General features: G+C 36.2%; 1 protein-coding gene across 4 annotated transcripts in view; it reads right to left on the bottom strand.

Annotated features, from left to right (window-relative positions):
- Positions 1 to 23531, bottom strand: part of MED13L (mediator complex subunit 13L) — a 320312-nt gene that overhangs the window by 140352 nt on the left and 156429 nt on the right. For 3 of the 4 annotated variants that reach the window (XM_050748556.1, XM_050748557.1, XM_050748558.1), the window contains one exon: positions 13344 to 13428. The exons of the other annotated variant lie outside the window; for it this stretch is intronic. In XM_050748556.1, the coding sequence (XP_050604513.1) occupies positions 13344 to 13428 (85 nt within the window). The remainder of the gene's footprint in view (positions 1 to 13343; positions 13429 to 23531) is intronic. 4 annotated transcript variants of the gene reach the window in all.

The raw sequence follows: 23531 nt of genomic DNA on the forward strand, positions 1-23531 counted from the left end.
CAGATCGCCTGAGGTCAGGAGTTAGAGACCAACCTGGCTAACATAGTGAAACCTCATTTCTGCTAAAAATGCAAAAAAATTAGCTGGGCGTGGTTGTGCACACCTATAATCCCAGCTACTCGGGAGGCTGAGGCAGGAGAATCACTTGAACCCAGGAGGCAGAGGTTGCAGTGATCTGAGATCGCACCATTGCACTCCAGCCTGGGCAACAAAAGAGAAACTCCATCTCCAAAAAAATAAATAAATATAAAAATAAAAATATAAAAATGTGGGGGGACATGGGGGAAATGTGTACACTTGGAACTAGTGAAATACAGTTATCTCTAACAGTATTCAATGAAATTCTACATATTTTGTAAGAAAAGATATCAGAAGACTGAATGTGATTCTTCTATACAAGGTTCTACCTACCAGCAAAAGAGTTATATAGCAATTCTTTACTCCATATTGAGGCAATTCTGCACATGGCTTTTGCCTCTGTAATTTCCATACCATCAAGGAGGATGGAAACAATTCAAGCCCTCACCCAACTCATTACAGGTTAGATGGGTTAGTAAATGGTAATAGTTTCTGATGACCACAATGGAACTCCTTTTGGGCACAGTCAATTTGGAGAATCAATGTACCAAAAAGTCACTGGGCTCAACTGGTTTTACTTTGAAAATAAATTTCTACTGCAATCTTCATTGTTCACAATGAAGAAAATCATTTTCAGAGTAACCAAATATGTTTTCCTAAGGTTGTAAGTTTAAAAAAAAATGCTTTTTAGGGGTAAAGAATGTGACTCCATTAAATTTAGAATAGGAAATATGGCACACCCACCCAAGGAGGAAGTACTCAAGAAGCAAAACTGAAGAAGTATCTCCACAGTTTATTCACTAGCTAACAGACTTAATTATATTTTTTATTAGAGTACATATAAACATATTTCCACTAGAACTCTAGTGTTTGACACCAAGTTTCTGCAATAATATTATCAATAACTGCTACCAGAATCACTATACCACCACTACCTGGTTGATTACCAGGCACAGTACCTCATTCAATTCTCGTAATAGTAATAAAAGATGGGTGTTACAATAGCAATTTTTATAGATGAAGAAGCTGAGGCACAGTGAGAATGTCATCCAGATAATAAACAGCAGAGTTGCACACAAGCCCAGGTATACCTGATCACAGAGCCAGGACATCTAATAATTAGCATACACCAACTCTCATGCTGTCACATTTTCCCAATTCTTTCCTTATTTCTTAAGTCCAAATGTACCTTGTAAATTACAGGTCTATTTAATGTGATAATGTTTCTTTATTCTCCAAAAGCCATTGTTAAATTGAAGGTGTATCTTAAAATTGATAATGCTAAGAATAAAAGCAATAGGGCACGTAACAGGTATGGCATCACATCAAACATTGAACAGTCTTCCAGTAACACACATCCTCACTTAGAAAATACTGTTTTTAAAAATATTTATTTCCTCATATTATGTCTTGAAGGTCAGAATTCAAAAGAACCATTTATCCAATAACAAATCATAAATTTACAGTGTACAGAAAGAAAAATCCAAGGCTATAGACAGTATAATATGAAATAAAAGCAGATAAAATATCTGTGACTAAAGAGGACAATGTGTGAAAGTTTATCTGCTCTTCTATCAAATAAGTCACAAATTCTATATGCTGACTTCATTCCAGAAAAAACAACCAAGGTCTGGAGGGTGGAAGAGCAGTGCACAGTCAAGACCACTTAAGGACAAAAGCAAAAGGCAAAAAGGCTGATGAAAACGCTGTCAGAGAGTCCAACACTGTGTGAATAGATCTCCTTGAGTTTCCACTGCAGGTCACATTTCTTCATCAGGCAATGTCAACAAAAGGTTGTTATACACAAAACAGCCATGGAAAATACTAATGCTTCAATCTGAAAACCATGTGTTTCCAAATGAGAGTCACAGATTACTTACATGATTTTTCATTTGCTAATGAGATTCCCTGTGATCGATGATTTCCCACACAATGAAAGGAAAACATGACAGCAGAGAATTGCATGAAGTAGTGTTTTCACTCAGTTTTTTAAGTATTGTGGCAGAGATGGGAGATACACACAGAGTCCCTCCAAGATTAGGCAGTATAGAAAGTATTTCCACACGGTTATAGGAAGAGATGAGAGAGAAGGTGTGCCTTTGCTAAGGAAGACCTAACTGATACATGGGAATATGTTGACTCAACAGTAGCCTACATAGAGGCACAAAGTCCTTGGTTCTCAAACGTTTTTGGGTCATGGATCTACAGTTTTTTAAAAAATTGGCGGGGCACGGTGGCTCACCCCTGTAATCTCAGCACTTTGGGAGGCCGAGACGGGTGGATCACCTGAGGTCAGGAGTTTGAGACCAGCCTGGCCAACATAGTGAAACCCCGTGTCTACTAAAAATACAAAAATTACCTGGGTGTTGTGCTGGGCACCTGTAATCCCAGCTACTCGGGAGGCTGGAGCAAGAGAATCGCTTGAACCCAGGAGGTAGAGACAGCAGTGAACCAAGATCACACCACTGCACTCTGGCCTGTGTGAAGAGGGAGAGAGACTCCGTCTCAAAAAAAAAAAAAAAAAAAAAAAAAATTAATGATCTAGGCATGGTGGCTCAGGCCCGTAATCCCAGCACTCTGGGGGGCCAAAGTGGAAGAACAGCTTGAGGCCAGGAGTTTGACACCAGACTGGGCAACACAGTGGAACCCTGTATCTACAAAAAACAAAAATTAGCTGGGTGTGGTCACGTACACCTGTAGTCCCAGCTACTCAGGATTCAGGGATCTGAAGTGGACAGATCACTGGAGCCCAGGAGGTCGAGGCTGCAATGAGCTGTGATGGCACCCTTGCATCCCCGCCAGGGTGACAGAGCGAGATCCTGCCTCAAAAACAAAAGAACAACAAAAATTAATGAAAGTCATTATAAATTCTTTCCTCAGAAAAACGTGTGGAATAGCAAAACATCGTTCACAATTACATAGGGTTGGTAAACTATGAAGCATGTCCTTGGCTCTGAATTTCTATATTAAATACTACCACTAATGTCTATTAACCCTGCTTTGGCCTGAAATCTCTTTCTTCTCCCTTCTCCTCTAATTTGAATTCTATTCATTCTTTCTGTCCTGAATCAAGCCTGCACACTACTCTAACATCTACAAATCAGCACTTTCACCACTGAGTTGTAACGATTAAGTTCTACAGCTTAAAACTATCAGATAAAACTGATAGTTTTGTCAGGGAATAAAGTACAGACAGTGTCTGTCTTATTCACTGACAATATTCAACAAATATTTAACTACCCATTATGTAACATGCTTAAATGTATGCTCTATATTGGGAGGTGCTCAACAAATATATGAGAAATGAATGCCATATACCAAGGAGTATTTTCCTATTCATGTAATGCTGGTATTTTTCTTGTTTATAATCAGTAATCATGGGTAGTCTTGTACAGTTAGTTGAATTTTCTTATGTGTATGTATTCTCACTAATGCAACATTGGTGTTTGAGGGGAAAAAAATCTACGAACTTCACTTCTTTATAGCCCATCATATCCCACTGAAGATTAAAATCATAGCAGATTCATAGACACTAAAAAATGTTTAGTATGACCAGCACTGCTGCCCAAATGCTTTAATGATATTTTAAAGAATATAATTTGCAAATCTTTTAACGACAGATAATTCTAAGATATAAAAGTTACATCAGAAATATAATTTCCCATTTTTAAACTCTATCAATCTTTGAGGGTCAAAATTTATACTTAACTTCAAAAATAAATAAGTCAAGCAGACACACTCCATCTGCCAAAAATTGTTTCAAATCAATATCATCATAAATAGTGCTAAGACTATGTATCAATTAACCCTGGTTCTCTACTCAGTAAGTAATCCCAGTCATTATTATTGAGATTTTCTGAATGACTTCACTTTCCAAATATGATATAATGCTGTAAAGTAGTATAATATTATCTGGCAAGATCATTGTGATGCCAGATTTACAAAATGGTCTTTAAGCAATAGGAAATTATTTCTGTTCCCAATCCCCGCCACTTCCCCAAAATCACTGTTTCAAAAAGAAAAGAGCTGCTGAAAAATGAAAATGAAATCAGGCTGTGTGTATGTGTGTACCTAATGTTTCTGTGTCATACCATATGGCTCTGAATAATTAAGCACAAATGCAGCCTGATTCCGAAGTTGGCACCCCCAAACTCTAATCCCAAAGCCACAGGCAGATCTGACGTAAGATTACAAATGTCACCAGAGCAGCCACAGCCTAGCTCAGGAAGCCATTTCCCAGATGAGACAGTTGGGAGGTATAGAAGGCAGCCCACCACTAGCTCTGTTCTTTTCTGGGCCCTTCAAATTATTTAAGTATGACAGTTTTGATAGATTTCACTATCATAACTGCAACAAAATTACATCTTCTGTTAACCATGAAGTTACAGGGCAGTTCATATAGAATAATTTTACATTACTTCATACTAGAATATCTCCACCAGCATCAAAGCCTTTTGCTCACCATTCCAATCCAAATCAAACATATATGCAAAGAAGTCTCCTTCCTAGAAACTACAATGCTCCCAAATCCTAAGCAAATAAAATAAACCTACATAATCAAGTGGCTGAAGAAACTTTTCCCAAGTGATCCCTATATTTTCATTTTCTTTTTCTATTGAGACAGAGTCTGGCTCTGTCACCCAGCCTGGAGTGTAGGGGTGTGATCTCGGCTCACTGCAACCTCTGCCTCCCAGGTTCAAGCGATTCTCCTGCCTCAGCCTCCTGAATAGCTGGGATTACAGACACGACCCCCCACGCCTGGCCTATTTTTGTATTTTTAGTAGAGATGGGGTTTCACCATGTTGGTCAGGCTGGTCTTGAACTCCTGACCTCATGATCCACCTGCCTCAGCCTCCCAAAGTGCTAGGAGTAAAGGCATGAGCCACCGCGCCAGGCGATCCCTATATTTTCATTACTTTAGGCTACTACTGTGCCCTAGTGGATATAATCTCCTCTCGCCAGGCAAGCCCTATTAATCCCATCCTCTCTAACATGCCTGTCCGGTTAGCCTCTTTCACAGGCCTAGCCTCACCTGAAATGTCCATTCTAATGTAATTTCAAAAACTTTATCTCTCCTCTAGTTTTATATTTTTAGTGTCCAATCTCATTCTCCAACTACCAAATTATGTACTTATTTATTTATGTTTAGAGACAGAGTCTCACTCTGTTGCCCAGGGTGGAGTGCTGTGGCAGATCAGAGCTCACTACAGCCTCAAACTCCTGGGCTCAAGCCATCCTCCTGCCTTGGCCCCGCAAAGAGCTGGGACTACAAGTGCACATGTCACCACAATCAGCTAATTTTTATTTTTTATTTCTTTACTTTTAATTTATTTTTATTTAGAGATGGGGGTTTCACTTTGTCGCCCAGGCTGGTCTCAAACTCCTGGCCTCAAGCAATCCTCCTGACTCAGCCTCCTGAGTAGCTAGGCTTAGAAAGGCAAAAGCCGCTGCTCCCAGATCAATTTTGTTTTTTTTAATTTAAAGTCTTAATTCCTTCCCTTGACCAAAAAATATCCAATAAATATCTGATTAGTCTCAGGTTGAATGTTTCTTTCTAAACATTTACAAACAGACATGTGCTTTCAGTCACTTGTGTCTACGGTATTTGTACTGTCTCTTTCATTAAAGTATATGCTCCTTAAGTCTAAAGACTCATTCTCCTACTTTCTTTAGAGAAATAAACACTGTTATTTCAATAGAGTTGGTATTTATTGACTACTGATTTCTTGCTCCTGTTATCACATTATACCCAAGGACTCTCAATGTTACAGTATTACCTCACGATTTCTTCAACTAGGGTGGTACATCCCACCCTGCTCCAGTGAATATGTAATTCTGAAATCCCTTCACCACCACATCCAAGGCCATTGTTCATTTGCTTTTTTTTTTTTTTTTTTTTGAGATGGAGTTTCACTCTCGTCACCCAGGTTGGAGTGCAATGGCACAATCTCGGCTCACTGCAACCTCCGCCTCCCGGGTTCAAGTGATTCTCCTGCCTCAGCCTCCTGAGTAGCTGGGATTACAGGCATGTGCCACCACACCTAATTTTGCATTTTTAGTAGAGACAGAGTTTCATCACGTTGGTCAGGCTGGTCTCAAACTCCTGACCTCAGGTGATCCACCTGTCTCAGCCTCCCAAAGTGCTGGGACTACAGGCATGAGCCACGTGCCCGGCCTCATTTGCCCCTTGATAATCACCTCTATTGCATCACCTGCATTACAATAACACAACATATTGAAAGATAGGAAAAGACAAATATAATGCTATTGTTATCATAATTGTAATTCCAATTTTCCCCACATTATTTTCACTGTATTTTCCACGTAAAATATCTTAACTCTTAACACTGAATCTTGGCAAATAGAGCAGCTTTGGGCCAAAGGCAATTTTACAGCTGTGTTATAAACTATCATGGGGTAAATACACTAACAACCCATTAGTACAGCAGCAGCAGCTGACTGCTCTTAAGAGCCGTTATGTTTTACAAATATCAGATACCCACACATTAAAGTCTCCCTAAGTAAGTATGGACATGATAAAGCATAACAACTTCAAAAGACCCAAGTAATCTTCTCTTGTATGCAAAGCAATCATTTGCATTTTAGAGGGAAAAAAAATGAGCTTTCTATTGAAATTAACTTATATATTTTATTCTAAAAAGTTAAGAAAATTTAAAGTATACTACTTCACATAATGCCAATTTGACAGCACCGTGTCAGACCTTTTAAATATTTCTACATAGCTAGAAAAGCAAGACTTTCCTAAGTCCCATACGTGGTACAAATCACTGAAGCACTAAGAAAAACTCTTCAGAAGTTTTTGAACTGCACATATTTTCTGGCTTTTTAAAACCTTTTACCTCCAATATTTTATTTTGATAGAGTTAGGTGAAAAGGATATGGTATATTATGAAAACTTATACTAACTATCCTAACAAAATAACAGCCATTAGGTCTGCAATACTAAAAATGCCAAATGAAGAAACCCTTGAAAAATGACCGCAGATTTTTTCTTCCCAACATCTATTGATAGCCAAAGTACTTTCCCCTAAGGAGTGTGAGGCAATCTGAACTTAAAATACAAAGTGTAACCTTTGAGAAGTTCATCATAAATACCTAACAAAATTTCCCTAAATTGAAGACTGATGAAGAACAGTCTGAACTGGTGCATTATTAGAAAGGGGGGAAGGATAGAAAGAAGTAGAGGGGACTAGCAGAGACTCTACATAAGTAAAAACTACATTAATGGTATTTTATCATTCCGGGCATTTTTCAAACAAAAAAAAGATAAGTGATCATTAAGAAAATAGGAAGCACATTTACTTTCTCAAAAGAGAGGAAAAACAAGCGTAATTGCATGATCTAAAACTATAAAATTCAGAATGTCTAAATACTCTCAGATACTGAAATTCTGACAAATTACAAATTAAAAAATGACAAAAAGAAGTCAATAAGACTCAAAGTTTTAAAAACCAGGTATAAATATAGCCATAGGTATGTTTCAGAAACGTATCTGTTTCAGTAACATAACTGGCCAGCTGTCTGGAAGACAGATTACAGTAACAGAAGGCGAAGATAACTCAATTAAGAGGTATGGTAGATATATTCTTTTCCCAAACGTACACTATCCCAATGTATATACTATATAAATAAATGCTATCCCTTTCTGTCCCACTGATATCAAGCCTGGCCATGTACTTTCGGTATCTTCCTACTGAAAGATGATACCTTGCCATGCATTAGATTTTAAGCTTGGTGCTGAATGTCTCGGCCAATGAAATGTGAGCAGAAATGGGACATACCATTTCCAAGCAAAAGCATTAATGGGCGACTATGTGCTCCGCCACTGCTCTGTGCTCTCTACCATGGACCCACCAAGTCCTACTCAGGAGGGTGCCCTGTCAACATGAGTTGCGGAAGGAAGAGGATATAGTACTATAATCAATTACTCACAATGAACACGAAATAAACCTCTATTGGATGAGCTAGTAAGATCTTTCAGGTCTTCTGTTACTACTGCATAACTGATCCTAACCTGACTGAATACGTCATAAAACATTTATGGTATCCTGAAGCAGGCCAAAATGAAGAGAATGTGACCAATTGGATGGACATCTGGAAGGCAGGCAAGAAAAGGCGAGGAATTCAACATTATATATTAAGAACCACAAACAGAAAAAGAAAAATTCAGGAGGGTCGAGATATCAAAAAGGCCATCACATGGATGCAGAACTGGTTGCGTTATAAATGATCCCAAAGAACAGAGTTAACAAAGAAATGAAAGTTAGAGGAAGACGGACTTCTGCTCAGTGTAAGACTTTCTAATATTAAGTACTCTTTAAAGATAAAAAGAACTCTTTGGGAAACTGTGCTTAACAAAAAGTATATATCCAGTAAAAAAGATATAACGCCGGGTGCAGTGGCTCACGCCTATAGTCCCAGCAGTGTGGGAGGCCGAGGTGGGCAAATCACTTGAGGTCAGGAATTCAAGGCCAGCCTGGCCAACATGGTGATACCCCATCTCTACTAAAAATACAAAAATTAGCCAGGTGTGGTGGTGGGTACCTGTAATCCCAGCTACTGGGGAGGATGAGGCAGGAGAATCGCTTGAAACCGGGAGGCAGAGGTTGCAGTTAGCCAAGATCGCGCCACTGGACTCCAGCCCAGGGAACAGAGCGAGACTATGTCTCAAAAAAAAGAGGGAAAAAAAAAAGATACTATAGAAAGGGATTCCAGAATTACTTGGGCAAATGGGATTCCAGAATTAGCTGGGTAAATGGACTATGTGACTTTTAATGTTTGTCTCCAACTCTGAAAAGGTAGTATCAACACTTCTGTTAGCTAGTATCAACAACAGTTAACCATTTATTGAGCTCTTAAAATGAGAAAGGTACTGTGCTGAGCCAAAGAACCCCTCCATCACCATGTTACTGGTGAAGGAACACGAGGCTCAGCAGGCTTTAGTCACTGGCATGTGTCACACACTTAACTGGCAGAACTGAGACCCAAAATATCTCTTATCTCTGAAGGAAGTGAAGAAAAGGACTTAAACAAACATGTACCCCGAAAAAGAGACATAAAATTAAAGCTAACTATGTTCTCTTCTGTCTGATATCTTTATGGAAAATGCTCTTGAGTAAGTAGCAGTGACCTTTTCGGTGTTTTTAATGGACTGACGACCCTAGCTAGATATATACAATATAGTTTCAACAAACACTGAAGAGTTACAGGAGAACTGAGTAAGTGAAAGATGAAAATATTTGAAGTCACATTACTGTAGAATTTAAAATATTCTACACAGCATCAATATAAAATTAGCTCAGCACCAATCAATAGCAATGACAAATGAAATTGTATTATTCTGTGAGAAATTTCCTTAATTTCTATAGTAAAATTATTTTTCAATAACTCACTTCAGCGACATTATTCTGTATACAATAGAAATTGCAGCCTTTTGGAAAGAAGGTCAATTTATATGGCTCCTGCTTAGCTGTGAGAGATTCTCAAGGTAGTAAATGAAATTCCCTTTTAATTAAACCTATCTTAGGCTTAAAAAATAAAAAGCAGAAATAATAGATCACAATACAAACTTTGTTAACATGCGAACTAAGGAAAAAACGGCTGGGGATCCACAAACACTCTCCAAGTGATAAAGTCCTTGATGATCTGTTTTAATAACCTCAGTTCGGCTGGGCGCCGTGGCTAATGCCTATAATCCCAGCACTTTGGGGGGCCAAGGAGGGAGGATCACAAGGTCAGGAGTTCGAGACCAGCCTAGCCAATATGGTAAAATCCCATCTATACTAAAAATACAAAAATTAGCTGGGCATGGTGGCACGCGCCTGTAGTCCCAGCTGCTCAGGAGGCTGAGGCAGGAGAATTGCTTGAACCTGGGAGGCAGAGGTTGCAGTGAGCCGAGATCATGCCACTGCACTCCAGTCTGGGCAACAGAGTGAGACTCCGTCTCAAAACAAACAAACAAACAAAAACCCTCAGTTGTAGCTTTCAAGCCAGAAACTCTCAATATCCACATCTTATCTGAATAGAAATGAAAAGACATAACATAAAATTGCCAGGAATTAGATAGTAAACTGTATCTCGATAAATTCATATTATACACAGATTTTTCAAAGACTACAATAAACGGTTGTACAGATATCCAATATTTTGGCTTCCCTGGGTCTCACTGGAAGAATTGTTGTGGGCCACACATAAAATATATTCTACCACTAACACTAACAATAGCTGAGCTTTTATATAAAAAAAAGGGGGGGGGGCGGAAGCCGTGCATAATTTTCATGATATCCACCACCACAGATAAGCAAGCATATATTAGTCCTTCCAACTTCTATTGACAATGAATAAACGGAGCCAACAACAATTATTTAAATTTGCTTTCCTATCTCATAAGCAGGGTAATTTTCATTCACAGAACAAAGCTACACTAAGTTTGATAAGAGAAAATTATCTTAAAGAACAACAGGATTAGTACCATTTTTCAGAAGAATCTGAAGTCATCCATATAAACTGTACAAAGATGGTTTGTTTGATCATTATTTTCTAAAAGAAAAGATGTTTTATTTGTTTCAAAATTAACTCCTGTAGGAGGGTTCAAATAGAGCATTCTGGAACTACTTTAATGAAATTTGAAAGAATACAAATCAAAGTATGTAAAATAATAAATTTACAGTGAAAATAGTTACTGGCATTAACAGTATGGGAGGCATTATGTGGCACACATGATATATATTTATTATCCAGCAAAAGCTCACAGTACATGGTGTCCTGTACTTAATTATTATATGTTAACTAAGGCTTAGTGGGATTAGGGTAACTGTCCAAGAAACAGACCCTGAAATAAAGCCAAGGAATACTAAAATTCTTTAGAACTATCCCAAACTTTATATGTCATAATTAATTTCCTGTCTTTGTTTGTTTGTTTGTTTGACACAGGGTCTCACTCTGTTACCCAGGCTAGAGTGTGGTGGAATGAACACAGCTCACTGCAGCCTCAACCTCCTGGGCTCAAGCAATCTTCCCACCTCAACCTCACAAGCAGCTGGGACCAGAGGCGCACACCATCATGCTTGGCTAACTTTTAAAATTTTTGTAGAGACATGGTCTCACCATGTTGCCCAGGCTGACAATTTTCTTATAAATAATAAAGTTTAATTTGACCTGACTTCAATTTCCAACAAAAATTCTGAATTCATGAGCTAAAAATAAATGAATTACCTGCATTTCCCCTCCCTCCCAGTTTTTCTGCTCTTCTAATTGTCTTTCAACAAAGAAACATGCTACCATTGCCAGTACAAAACTTAAAAGAATATAATTCATCTTCGCATTTGTTCGTATGCTTCTGAAAGGAATAAATCTTGATATTTAAAAAAACACACAGTGAGCTACAATTTTAAAATATACTTTGTTCCACATACCTTATAACTTTGTATAAAAAGAATTGTGCTTAAAGGTGTGTTAATTATTGCAGAGATATCAAGAGCTTTATTCTGGTACAGGATTATGGCAACAGTAAGTTTTCTACATTTTCTTGGATAGAGTTTGTGTGTACTTTTTTTGTTCTACAGTGGGAGACAGAATTACCAACTATTTCGAATACTTAAGAGTACTCAACTCTTAAATCAATGGTTCCACATTCATACTATGCCTTAGTAACAGATGATTTCTACGTCTACTCCAAATCACAGATTTGGAGGAGTACTCAGAGAAGCTATAGTTGAGAATGAGAAATAGAGGAATCTTCGGTGAGAAAAGTCTTTCTGAGCAACTGAAATAACATATCAACTGTAGCTCAAGTATCCTAAGCAGTTATATTATAGCGGTAACCACCCTAGCAAACAGCTTGGATAAGAAACTGGAAAGTCCTTTCAGCTTTGATTACCTAAAAGTACTACATATAGATTCAGGAAGAGAAGTAAAAAGTTTTTCTCATACAAGCTCTTAATGAACCCATTCTTTGTCAGCTACTTCTCCCCTCAAAATACTATTCAGAGCCTGGAACATATCCTTATGCCAGAAAGTAAGGGGATGCTCCAAGGATGGGATCGTGTCAAAAGGACATAGGAGTGAGCCATGACAAAGAGGCTTCCTCTGACCAAACCTGGAAGAATTTAAGCACCAAAATAAATGATGATAAAAATCAACTATAATCCATTGAATAAAATAACAACCCATGGATTCCAATTTACATAGCAAGATAAATAAATAGGGAAATAAAATGGAAGAAAATGAAAAAGTTCTTCCTTACAACAGGATGCTGACTAATAAAAGTAGAAAGAGTGGTGGCATTTGAAAATTAACATTACAACCATAATGGTAATAAATGATTTAAGCAAGGACTACCAATATAGGCTAAAACAAATAAATGAAAATTTGATGAGAAATAGAATAATTACACAATCTCATTGTATCTGGCCACAAATTACTTATTAATTACAAATAACAAAATTGACAAAAATAATAGTTAACAAAATACTTACTAGTTTATAGCGGAGAAACTTGACAGAACATTACCTCAGTCAAGTGACAGAACATGTTAACATCACTAATAATGGGACACTGATGATATGAGCCTACTGAAAATACAACATCACTTCTATGGTATTCCTACTACTAATAAAAAGCATAACCTGAATTTAAGCATGAGAAAACTATCTACAACTGAAAATCAATATAAGGTTTGAACTCATCAAAAATATCGATGTCAAGAAAGAAAAAAAAGGCTAAGGAACTGTTCTGGATTTAAAGAGACATGAAAACTAAATATAATGTATGATCAGGGACTGAATCTTAGGGGGTTAAGCTATAATGGATGTACCTGGGACAACTGATGACATCTGAATTGAACTAGGGGTTAGATAATGGCATTTTATCAATGTTAAATTTCCTAATTTTTATTATCATACTGTACTAACATACCTTTGTCCTTAGGAAATATACACCAAATACTTAACGGTAAAAAAGAACATCAAGCTTGAGCTTACAAATATACAAATGGTTTAGGGAATACATTTTGAAAATAAAAAGTACCATTAAAGGGCAGGGAATATGGGAGTTCTTTGTACCATTCCCAAAACTTCTCTAAATTTCAAATTATATCAATAGAAACTAAAGATTTATATAATTTAATTTTCATACTAGTAATAAATCACTGCAAGTGAAAAGTTTTTGAAAATTACAGGAAACTGTCAGTATCTAGCAATATACTTGGTTGTCTGCAAACCACTGTCTGCTGTTCCTTCTCTTACCTTTCTAACAGATTGTGGATCGCTTTGAAGAGCAGCGTCCTACATTCATAGGAAAGGCCATTTTCCCAGAGTCCTTCTTCCACAACTGAAAAAAATAAAGAAAAAAGAAAAAAACAAAACAGTAAAAAGGACATCCAAATAAAAAGAAACTTTTGAAACATTTTTCTAAAGCAAAGTTCATGAGTTAATTTAAATGACTTAAATAATCTCACACTGAAACAGAGAGTGGAATTTAAGTATTTGCCCAAAGTTATAAAATACTTATGTACAAAAAAGAGTAATGTGTCTTGGTTTTAAAGTCTGAAATATGAGGCATGGTGCAACACTCCTCCCATAAATGTCTTTACAATCTGCTTCTTGAAAGTTTAAAATCATTTAAAATTCTCAAATTAATCTACTTAAGAGTATCACAAAGACTAATTTTGTTAAAGTTCTATTTAAAGGTAAAAAAGAATGTTACAAATTAATAGTAAAGTTATAAAATGTTTTATAGAGGGAAAATCAAAAGGAAAAAATTCCAGAAGTGTCAGATTGACACAAATGTCTTTACATGTTTTGAAGGTCTAAAGGACATGATTTTAGAGACTGTCAGGAAATCACATCTTCCCAGAATATCAAATTTATTTCCTAAATTTATAATTTTGTTATTGTTTGACATTTTGTGAAGTATCTTGTTTGCCTCTGAAATTTCAACACTGAGCAACAAGTAACTCCAACACCAAAAGAATCCAACGTCTTAACAATGCCCCATGCATTCCTAAAATTACATTTATTTTCATAAATATATAAAGATACAAAATGTCCTAGAAGACAATTAATTTCCTTTTAAATTACACCAGTTCAATGCAAGATAGCAAAAAATTGGAAGGATGAAAACATTTACAGAAGAAAAATTTCCTCTCTTTACTTGTTATCTTGACAAAAGCACTCAGAGGAGAAAATTCTGACAGAATTAAAACACACATTATATCCACAAGGCATATTTAATGCTTTTACCACACCAGCAGACATACCAAAATGCATCTCCATATTCTCAAATCAGACAGCATTTGAAAAACTACATTCGGCCTTTTATCTATTAGACTTTCTGAAAATTACAAAGCTGAATTTTTTTTTTCTTGGTTATGTCAAATAACTTTTTGTCTTCCTGCCTATGTGGCTAATCCTGATTTACCAAATTTTCCCAAAGCAATCTCTGTCTAAAACAGTTATGTTATTTATAGCAAGAGAAATAAAGTACAGCAAAGAGAAAAACATTCCTGCTAACAACTGGGACTCTTTGCTCAAGACAAAACATTCCGAAATTTCCAACAATGCTCTGCAGGTATCATGAATCTATGTTCCCTCTGACACATTTATGCTTTGGGTAGAACTTTTCTGGGTTTGAAAGAGAGTTACTATCTCAATAAAAAGAACACCCCACATTAATTTGCTTTTCTTTCCGAATGTATTTCACTGACCCTGAGGCACCATCAAGTTTAAGATACACCATTATTTTGCAAACCACCAGGAGAAGAGGGGAAGGTGACAAACTATAACATCATTCCTAACACTTACAATTTTCACTTTCCAATTATTCAAAGAGCTCCTTTAAACTTATTGAGTCCTATTCATCATATTCCACTATTATGCATACATAAAACAGATCATATAAGCAAAATAAATTAGTTAAAAATTCCTAAAACTACATCAATATTCCAAGTCCACCTCTTCTGAATCACTCTTCAACCCAGTCACTGGTGCAGTATTTTCCTACATAATCATTCTCTGTGCCATAAAGAGTGCTGGTGATGCAGCATTTGTGAAGAGTGTGCCACTTTTATTTCCAGAGTTTTCTTCCACTAGTGACACCTATTCAGCCCACTGTTTTAAACTTCTGATATTAAAATCTTCAAATATACTTTAAAATAGGGGGCTGGATGTGGTGGCTCACAACTGTAATCCCAACATTTTGCGAGGCCGAGGCAGAAGGATTGCTTGAGCTCAGGAGATCAAGACCAGCCTGGGCAATACAGCCAATTCCTGCCTCTACAAAAAAAAATTAAAAATTGGCCAGGTGTACTGGTGCACACCTGTTGTCCCAAGTACTCTGCAGGCTGAGGTGGGAGGATTGCTTGAGCCCAGCAGGGTCAAGGCTGCGATGAGCCATGATCATGCCACCACTGCACTCCAGCCTGCGTGACAGAGTGAAAGACTGTCTCAAAAAAAAATAAATAAAAAGGAAGGAGGGAGGGAGAAAGAGAGTGGGGGAGGAAGGGGGGAAGAGGGAGAGGGGAGTGGGGGGGAGAGGGGAGGGGAAGAGGGAGAGAGAAGGAGGGAGAGAGAAGGGGGGAGAGAGAGAAAGAAGGGAGATAAAAATAGAATAACTAGTCCCAATAAATCCCTAAGCCAAATTATCAACATTATGTCTCCTGCTACAACCACCCTTTTTGATTATTTTGATATACTTTATGGCAAATCCCACTCTTAAATACTTCAGTGTGCATCAAATCATATTCTAAGCAAGGTCTGCCAATTATCTCTTAAGTCTTCTTTGATCAAGTACTGCCCATTTCCTTTTTTTAAAACATGCAGTTGACTTGGTGAAGAAATCAGATTACTTGTCTTAATATCTCATATTCACATCTAATTCCTTCCTCATGATATCATCATTTTGCAAGTTTTAATGTTGGTGTTACCTTGACCTTGTCAGAGGATGTCAAAGGAAAGTTTACCAACAGCAAACTCTCTGAAATCATTCTCAAATACTTTGTCAAATGAAATACTGAGGTGTTACAGCTCTCCAGGCATGCACTGTGGAACACTGAACAATGAGCATGCACAGGCAATGTCAACTTTATCACAATTGCTGTATGGCTGACACGATTGTAATATATCATTAAAATTTAATCCTGATTTCTACAATTTTAAAATAGAACCTAGAATAGACTTATTTCTTCAAAAAAAGAACAACAACAACCAAAAAAACACTTAAGAGAGTAATTAACCAAAACCTACAATTAACATCATACTTAGTGGCAAAAGACTGAATGAACGGTAAGGATATCTGCTCTCATTATTCCTATTCCACATTATACTTGAATTTCATCCAATACAATAGGGCAAGAAAAAGAAACAACAGGCATACAGATTGGAACGGAAGAAATAATTGTCTCTATTTACATATGACATGACTGTCTATTAGAAAATCCTAAAGAATCAACAGAAAAAATCTACTAGAACTAAAACAGAGTTTAGCCAAATCACTGAATACAAGGTCAATAGACAAAAAACAATCACATTTCTATATTTAGGAATCAGTAATTAGAAACTGAAATTTTTTAAAGTACCATTTACAGTAGCACCAAAACCCATAAAATCTTTGGGTATAAATCTTACAAAATATGCTGAAACTACAACACTAACAAAAGAAATAAAAAAGATAAATTGACCACAAACTAGAAAAATTCTTGATGTCAATTCTTCTCAAACCAATCTATAGAACCAACTCAATTCCAATAAAAAATCCCTGCAGAATGTTTTATAGAAATAGACTAGCTAAGTCTATATATTTATATGAAAAGATAAAGGAACTAGAATCACCAGAACAATGTGGTAAAAGAAAAATACAGAAGTACTTACATCAATCCAGTTCTAGGTTTATTATGAATTAGGATGGAGTAAGCAAGCCAGCACAGTACTGTAGAAAGGATATACATCAATAGAACTGAGTTCAGGAATTGAGCCACAAATTCATTTTTTTAATTCAACAAAGGTGCCAAGGCAATTCAGTCAATTCAGTAAAGGAAGAAATGAAAAAGAACCTCAAATTACACAGAAAAAGTAACTCAAAATGAGATCACAGACCTGAACACAAAACCTAAATCTGATATTTCTAAAATACATAGGAGATAAATTTTGGGAGCTTAGGGTAGACAAAAATTTATTAGATATGACACCAAAAGCATGATCCATAAAAGAAAAACTGATAAACAGAGTTTCATCAAAATGAAGAACTTCGGCTCTTCAAAAAATATGGGAAAGTTATGTTAAGCTATGGAAAAGACATGCCACAGATGGGGAATAAACAGTTACAAATCACATATCTGACAAGGACTTGTATTCAGAATACGTTACTTTTTTTTTTTAATCTCAAAACTTAACTACCAAAAAAAACCACAATTTTTAAATGGGCAAAAGATTTGAACAGACGGTTCACCAAATAAGACACTAGATGAATGGCAAATAAGTATATGAAAAAGTGCTCAACACCTCATTAGTCATTAAGGAAATGTAAATTAAAATCACAATGTGGTATCATTATCCATTAAAATGGCTTAAAAGAAAAACTGACAATTCTACGTGCTGATTAACATATAGAATACAGTAGCCAGAACTGTCATATTCTGCTGGTTGGAATGCAAAAACAGCACAGCCACTTTGGAAAAGGTGCCTTTGGCAATATTTTGTAAAGTTAAACATACACTTACCATACAACCCAGCAATATCCCTTTGTAATATTGTGAAATATATATTTGGTCCTGTTTCCCGACATATAGCTCCTAAAATCCTTGAAACCTCTAGAGTGCTAAGAATGTTTTTTGTACACTAGTGGCTAAAGAAATGACAGGGGGCCTAGCTAGCCTCAGGATGAGGGCTGATTATCAGGGAAATAATCATGTGACCAGAGGGTTAGAACTTTCTATCTCAGCTCCCTATTCCCCAACCCCCACCCTGACCTCTAGGGAAAAGGCTGAAAGTTCAGTTGATCACTAATGGACAATTAACAATGATTTAATGAATCAAGCCTACATGATTATATAATGAAGCTTTCATAAAAACCCAAAAAGGCTGAGTTCCGACAGCTTCAAAATAACCGGTCACATGGAGGTTCTTGGAGGGTGGCGCACTCAGAGAAGGCATGGAAGCTCCTGCCCCTCCCTACATACCCTGCCCTATGCGTCTCTTCCATTTGGCTGTTTTCTGTACCCTGTGTAATAAACCAGTAAACTTAAGTAAAATTTTCCCCTGAGTTCTGTGAGCCATTCTAGCAAATTAACAGAACCCAAGGAGGGGGTTGTAGGAACCCCAGATTTACAGTCAATTGGTCAGAATCTTTGGAAGTCCAGACTTACTCCTGGCATCTGAAGTCCCACAGTCCTGTGGGACTAAGCCCTCAACCCGTAAGATGGGATGCTATCTCCAGGTAGACAGTGTCAGAATTGAATTGAATTAGAGGACACCCAGGTAGTGCCCCCTGCAGAACTGATTGATTACCTGATGCAGGGGAAACCCCTGGCTCTCCACCTCTGCAACATTTGGTCACAGAAGTGTTTTGTGTTGTGCGAGTACAGTAGGAGAAAAAGAGGTTGTTTTTCCCTAGAACCTTACATCCTTCTAGGTATATACTCAAGTTTGGAGGATGTAAGGTTATAGGAAAAAACAAACTCTTTCTCCTACTGTACTCTCACAACACAAAACACTTAAACTACAGCAAATGTTTATAGTAGTTGTATTTGCAAATGCCAAAACCTGGAAACCATCCAAATGTCTCTCAACAGGGGGAAAAACAATGAAATATCTATACAATGGGCTACTACCCAGAAATAAAAAGGAACTTCCAATAAAAGAAAAAATATGCATGAATCTCATTATTCTAAGTAAAAAGAAGCCATACTCAAAAGACTGTATGTTGTATGATTCATTCATACAACATTCTCGCAAAAGGCAAATGTAAGGTACTGTAAACTTTTCAATGGTTTCCAGGGATGGAGGTGGTGAGACAGGTTGATACCAAAGGGACACTGGAAATTTCAGGGGTGAAAGAACCACTCTGTATCTTGATTATAGCGGTAGTTACACACCTGCATACATTTGTGCAAACTTGCAGAAATATTATTTACTAAATCATGTATTATTTACTAAATATGGTAAACTTTACTCACAATCTTTTACTGTTCTAAATTATGAAAACTCATTTTACTATTGGGCCAAGTTTCTAGACTTAAACCATCATGAATATGCTAATATTGACCTCTTTGTTTTCTTAGTGTTGAAAATGAGAACAGCATGTAATCAAAAGGACTCCTACTCTAAATTTATATATAAAAAGCATTTTTTTTTAAATCCAAAAGACTTGGTATTTCTGTGATTAACCTGCATTCATAAAGTATTAAAAGCAAAAAAAAAAAAAAAAAAAAAGGTTGAGCAATTAACAAGGAAATTCAGACTGAAGTAACTGTTCCTAGAGCCCAATGTACCACAGTTACATTCTTTACTTCATATCAAATACTGTATATGATGCAAATGTAACAAAATATAAACACCTTAAGGCAATTTTTTAATTTTTTGAGACAGGGTCTCGGTCTTTCACCCAGGCTAGAGTGCAGTTATATGATAACAGCTCACTGAAGCCTCGACCTCCCAGCCTCAAGCAATCCTCCTACCTCAGTCTCCCAACTTGCTGGGAGTTACAGGCATAGGCCACCATGTCCAGTTACTTTTTTATTTTTTTGTAGAGATGGGGTCTTACCATGTTGCCCAGGCCCAGGCTGCTCTTGAACCCCTGAGCTCAAGTGATACTTCTACCTCAGACTCCCAAAGTGCTGGGATTACAGGTGTGAGCCACTGCACCCAGTCAAAATTTTTATTTTTTAAATGCTAAAAATTATTTTGAAAAATAATTTTACGGTCATTCTCATCTGTTCCTTTATATTCTATAAATATATAACATATAAATTAACACAAAGTTTGGCCACTAAGTTAATATAAAATAGGAAAGTAGTAACACAAAATAAAACAAATCATACTACATTAAGCCCTTTCTAGGGAAAGTATACTAAAGCTTAGAAAACAATAGAAAATTATAAATTATAAGTTAACAAAATTTAAATATAAATCAGTAGAGATAATTTTAAAAGTATACAGTGTTTGGATTTAAATTTCCTATGTCTTATATACGGTACTCAAAATTACATACTAAAGATTCAAGAGTAATCAATTGATTATAAACAAAATTATCATAAGCCAATAACCACTCTAATAAATACTATCAATTTAGGCTATGAAATTAAGGATAATGCATTAATTTGCTGCCTCTTTCAATCTACTATCACTAACAAACACATTTGTCAAACAGAATGTAAATCAGACCATCCCTTTTTTTCTCATGATCAGAGTTTCCAAAAATATAGGAGCAGCATTATATGTTTCAATAAATCTCTAAAATTTCAAAATAAGTTAAATCTGCAAAGACATGCTTGGAATCTAATAACAGATAATTTGATCAACATTAACTAGACAACAGTTCTTGACCGTGTTACGTGTCAAGCACCAGGCTAGGAACCAGGAATGCTCTCAAAAAGCTAATACATGTACGTGCAAACCACTGGGAGGCAAAAACTATTCTGAATACTTTGCAGAACAGTTACTAAGCATAAAATGTCTTATATTTTAAATTAACAATTAAATAACATATAATCAAGGTTGGTTTTCTATCCAGAAAACAATCGTTCTTATTTTATTTTATGTGCCAAGCTTTGAATTAGGCACTACATATAAATAGGGAGGAGGGGGAGACTACTCACCACAACACTGTGAGACAAAGTAAGAGACATCCGGCACACTTTTGTCACTCAGTGTTGGGCTTCTTCCTTATCACTATCATTAAGAGTCCTGGTTGGGATCAAATATAATCACCCCTAACGGAAACTAAAAATACTGATTCTCTCTTTTCCATCATCTCCTACAGTGTAGACAAGGACATATTATTCTAACCCCTACCAGATGCTCCTGGTCCACACCTTTGACTCTGAATCCAGGGACAAAAAGGAAGTCGATGGAGATATCTTTCTGACAGCTCTAGAAACAGAGGCTTCCAGATGAAGTTCCTGGTACTGAAGTGCTTGGTGGTAGCTAACAGTAGCTTTTTTATTGAACCAGTTCTGTAGCGCTAATCGTAAAAGGGCCAGTTTGAAGCTAAGAACTCTGATGAATACAGTTGATTCTAATCTCCATTTTATAAACGAGAAAACTAACAATCTTAAGAAGGCACAGTGCCTTACACCTGTAATCCTACCACTTTGGAAGATCAAGTGGTAGGATTGCAAGACTCCAGCTCTAAAAAAAAAACTTTAAAAACTTAGCTGGATGTGGTGGCACGGGCCTGTAGTCTTAGCTTCCTGGGAGGCTGAGGCAGAAGGCTCACTTGAGTCAAAGAGTTTGAGGCTGCAGTAAGCTATGATAGCAAGCCACTGTACTCCAGCCTAGGCAAGAGAAAGACCCCATATCTTAAAAAAAAAAAAAAAAAAAAAAAAAAATTTTATATATATATATATATATATATATATATATATATATATATAAATAAAATGAAACTTGTCCAAAGTCACATAACTAATAAGTCTTAAGAATCTGTAGTCAAACTGAGCTACAGTCATCAGCATAAAGGGATCAAATGCTTTTATATCTACTACTACAAATAATAAATATATTAATTATTCCATTCACTGAATTCCTCAAGGGGAAGCAATTTATTTTCATAGCTGCTGTGGCTAGAACTTCTCGGATATTCATAAACATGCATAGAGTTGACTTGATTATGTATATTTTAAAATGTCATTGAAATTAGCACCAATCTAAAATTTCCTCACATCTACTTAAAGAGGATTAGTGGTACAGATGGGATTCAAATCCAAATGTTCTGACTCTGACACCCATGCTCTTTCCACTATACAACACTTAGTGTTAAGCAAATCCACTCACTCAACCCTTCTTTAACCATTCTTTTATTCTTAGCACTGGATAGAAAGGCAATGTTAACACTGAAGTTAAATTCTCCTTTGGTTCCAAAATTTGAACCTAAAATTAATGTGTTCTAGTTACATGTAACTTTTTCAAAGGCTAAGTCAGACAAAACCACATTTTGGCTTTTTAAAATAATTTCTCTCTCTCTCTCATACATACACACACACACACACACACACACAGAGAGAGAGAGAGAGAGAGAGAATGTTCTTCAGGGGAAAATACATAAAGAGGGACAAAGTAGTTAGCCTACGTTTCTACAAATGAAATGCATTCTCCCTTTCAAGGCAGCCTGAGAGAAAAACGACTACCAAAAAGTCTATAAGAAGGTCCTATCTTTATGAAACCTACAATCTCTCCACAGCATGCTGTCTCCATTCCAAAAGAAAAAATAAATAAATAAAAAACAGGAAAAAAAAGCCTTTCTAATTCCTTTGATCTTTCCAGTTTCAAGTTAAATGCTTATAATACCTTAAGGATATAAAGTAGCAATAAGACTATCTCTATAGACTATGTTTATAAGTCTAATTATGTATAATGGGAGAATTTTCCTAAAATTTTGTTGGTCTCAAAAGATAAAGAACCAAGAGATCTAAAATGCATGTAAATAAATGTGTGACAACAGTCAATCAAAATGAGGAATTTCTAAATTAAAATATTCTCCTGCTGTTATTTTGTCTATTACAGTCAGATTAAAAACTAAAACTAAGTACTACTACAGCTGCCTATTTACGAAGAAAAACCATTTTGGCACTAAAGTTATCTCACTTAAATTTAAAAAGCTATAATAAGAATGTGTTTACATTGCTGTTACTCAACGTCTTTTACTATAGTTATCCTCATAATCAAATATTTAAACTGCAAAAGTAGTATATAAATTTTTTTAACAGAAAAGACAGTGTTTATAAAGGACAAATTTTAAATGGTAGTAATTTAATGCTTAGTGCCCAAATAATTTTTCAAAATCTTCGTCAATTGTCATATAACTTCTTACGTATGTCTCCTTACAGAATTAATAAGCTTATTTGAAAGAAAAATACACATAAAAGGTTCAGGGGGAAAAAAGTCAATATGGCAAAATATCAAAGCAGCATATACTTCAATGATTTTGTGTTTCCCAGCAGAGATCTTGGAAAGATATCCCTTCCAATTCCATAAATGAAACTGACATACTTTACTTGAAGTGGAAAAAAACGAGAGGAGGGAGAATGGAATAGGGTAGGGAGGAGCATAAAGATTGTGAAACCTTGAAGAAAATCAAGCTCATGCTTTTAGAATTCAGGTCACCCAGCCTTACACAGTTTAAAAGTAGAATTACTTTCAAAGAATACATATTTCCTCTGAGCTATGATACATATTTCCTTTTAATAAATCATATTGCAGCAACAGCTGAAATGAACGTCT

The sequence above is a fragment of the Macaca thibetana genome, chromosome 11 (assembly GCF_024542745.1).
Source record: "Macaca thibetana thibetana isolate TM-01 chromosome 11, ASM2454274v1, whole genome shotgun sequence".
Classification (NCBI taxonomy): domain Eukaryota; kingdom Metazoa; phylum Chordata; class Mammalia; order Primates; family Cercopithecidae; genus Macaca; species Macaca thibetana.